Source organism: Rhea americana, unplaced genomic scaffold (genome assembly GCF_003343005.1).
Source record: "Rhea americana isolate MKP2758 unplaced genomic scaffold, rheAme1 scaffold_641, whole genome shotgun sequence".
NCBI classification, from domain to species: Eukaryota; Metazoa; Chordata; class Aves; order Rheiformes; family Rheidae; genus Rhea; species Rhea americana.
The window spans coordinates 11,213-13,393 of record NW_028186803.1 but is presented as its reverse complement, the minus strand read 5'-3'; the positions used below and the strand labels follow the sequence as shown (position 1 = coordinate 13,393).

General features: G+C 74.4%; 1 protein-coding gene across 1 annotated transcript; it reads right to left on the bottom strand.

The window, feature by feature from the left end:
* Positions 1-6: 6 nt before the first annotated feature.
* On the bottom strand, positions 7-1,619 carry CYC1 (cytochrome c1). Its single transcript, XM_085320577.1, has 6 exons — positions 1,417-1,619; positions 1,214-1,340; positions 989-1,146; positions 655-815; positions 475-575; positions 7-333 (listed from the first exon to the last, which is right to left on the bottom strand). The coding sequence occupies exons 1-6, from the start codon at positions 1,602-1,604 to the stop codon at positions 229-231; spliced, it is 840 nt and encodes a 279-aa protein (XP_085176703.1). The 5' UTR covers positions 1,605-1,619; the 3' UTR covers positions 7-228.
* Between the last annotated feature and the right edge of the window lie 562 nt (positions 1,620-2,181).

The window sequence follows — 2,181 nt, the reverse complement described above, 5'->3', positions numbered from 1 at the left end:
CCCAACCTGCACGAGCACAGACGGCAGCCCGCCACGCGGAACGCAGCCCAGCGGCGTGTGTGGGTGGAGGGGGCGTTGTTAAATAGCGGAGCCGGTGCGTCCGCGCGGCGCGCGCTGTGCCCGTCTGTCCGTCCAGCTGCGCGTGGGTCCCTGCGCCCCGGAGGTTGTGCGACACAGGCACGCGGCCGAGGCCGCGCAACCAGGGCAGGGGGCACCCCGCTCCCACGTCTACTTGGGGGGCCGGTACACCATTTTCCTGCTCTTTAGTACAGACCATTTGTGGCGCTTCATGTAGTAGAGGAGAGATGCCAGGAGACCCGTGATCATCAGCATCTGCGGAGCAGGGGAGGCGTCAGGGGGGCGGCCCGCGGGGCCGGCCCCGCGCCGCGSCGCGGCAGTTAACGCAGCCGCAGCGGGAAGGGGCCGAGGCGCCCGGGGAGGGGCGGCGACGYGCGAGCCCCCCGCCGCACCCACCTTCAGGCCCATGCGTTTGCGGTGGTCGTGCTCGGGCTCGGCCGCCCACCTCAGGAAGGTGCAGATGTCCTTGGCGATCTGCGACATGGTGGCGGGGGTGCCTGGGGAGGGCAGAGGGAGCTGAGCGCCCCGGCGCAGCCCCCGGCCCGCCAGCCCCCGGCCTCGCGGGCCCCCTCTTACCGTCGTCGTATTCCAGGATCTCGTTGTAGATGGGGGGGGCCATGCCGATGGCCTGTCCGGGGAAGTAGGGGTTGTAGTACAGCCCCTCCCTCACCGAGACGCCAGCGGGGGGGTCGCAGTAGCCGGTGAGGAGGGAGAACACGTAGTCCTCGCCCCCGTGCCTGCAACACAGACGCGGGATGAACCCGGAATCGGGCTCCGGAGGCCTCGCTGGCCGCCCCCGAGCACGGGAGATGGGGGTCCCCCACAGCGGGGACCTCCTCAGCCACGCTCCGCGGCACGGGGCCGGCTAAGTGGGGCCCCAGGGCGCGCGGCTGGCGCAGCAGCCTCTCACCGCGCGTTGACGATGTAGCTGAGGTCGGGGGGCAGCGCCCCGTTGTTGGCGGCTCGCGCCGCCTCGGCGTTGGGGTAGGGCTTGGGGAAGTAGTCGGAGATCTTCCCGGGGCGCGTGAACATCTCCCCGTTCTCATCCGGGCCGTCCACCACCTCCACCTGGGGCAGGGAGGCGGCGCTCAGGCGGGGAACCGCGGGCGGGCCGCCCCGCCGCGGCGCCACTCACCTCCTCGGCCAGCGCCTTGGCCTCGGCCTCGGTGTGGGTGACGCCGATGAGGTTGCGGAAGGCCAGGTACTCCATGCTGTGGCAGGCGGAGCACACCTGCTTGTACACCTGGTAGCCTCGCCGCAGGCTGCAAGGAGGGGCCACGCCTGAGCCCCGGGGCGCTCCGGCACCCCGGGGCGCCCGCCCGCCCGCCCCCGGCCTACCTGCGGTGGTCCAGGGAGGAGAGCATGCCGCCGTGGCTCCAGGGGAAGCTGGGCGGGTGCATTTCCAGCTCGCCGGCGCTCACGGCCGCGTGCAGCGCGAGGGCGAGCCCCGCGCCGCCCGCCGCCACCGCCCCCAGGGCCCCCAGGGCCACCTTCCTGCCGCGGGAGAAGCCGGAAAAGGATGACATGCGGGCCTGGAGGAGGCAAGGCGGAGAGCCGTGAGCGCCGCGGCCCCGCGGCCCCGCGCTGGAGGCCCCAGGGGGACACGCGGCCCCCGAGCCGGGTCCGGAGCTCGCCCCGAGCCCTGGCGCTCCCCGGGAGCCGGGCACCAGCGGCGCTCCGCAGCGGCCGGCCGGGCCGTGCGCCAGGCCCAGCACCGCCACGCACCCAGCGGGGCTGGGCTGCGCTGGGCACAGCGGGCCGGCGGCACTGGGGTGTCACGTTGGCGGAACCAGGGATACCGGGGACGCCATGCCGGGCAGATCGGGGCACCGGACCAGTGGTACCGGGGCGTTAGGGGTACCGGGGACACCGGACCAGGCATGCTGAGGAGCGGTGCCGGCGGCACGGGGCACGCCGAGGCCGCTGTGCCGGCTTCACCGCGGTACCGGCTGTGTCAGAGCAGGAGCACCGGGATGTCCCGGCGGCGGTGCCGCAGATACCGGGGTGCCGTGCTGGGGACACCGGCTGCCGCACCGGCGGTACCGCCGGTACCGGGCTGGGGGTTCCCGAGCGTCACGCCGAGGGCCCCGGGAACCCCGGGCC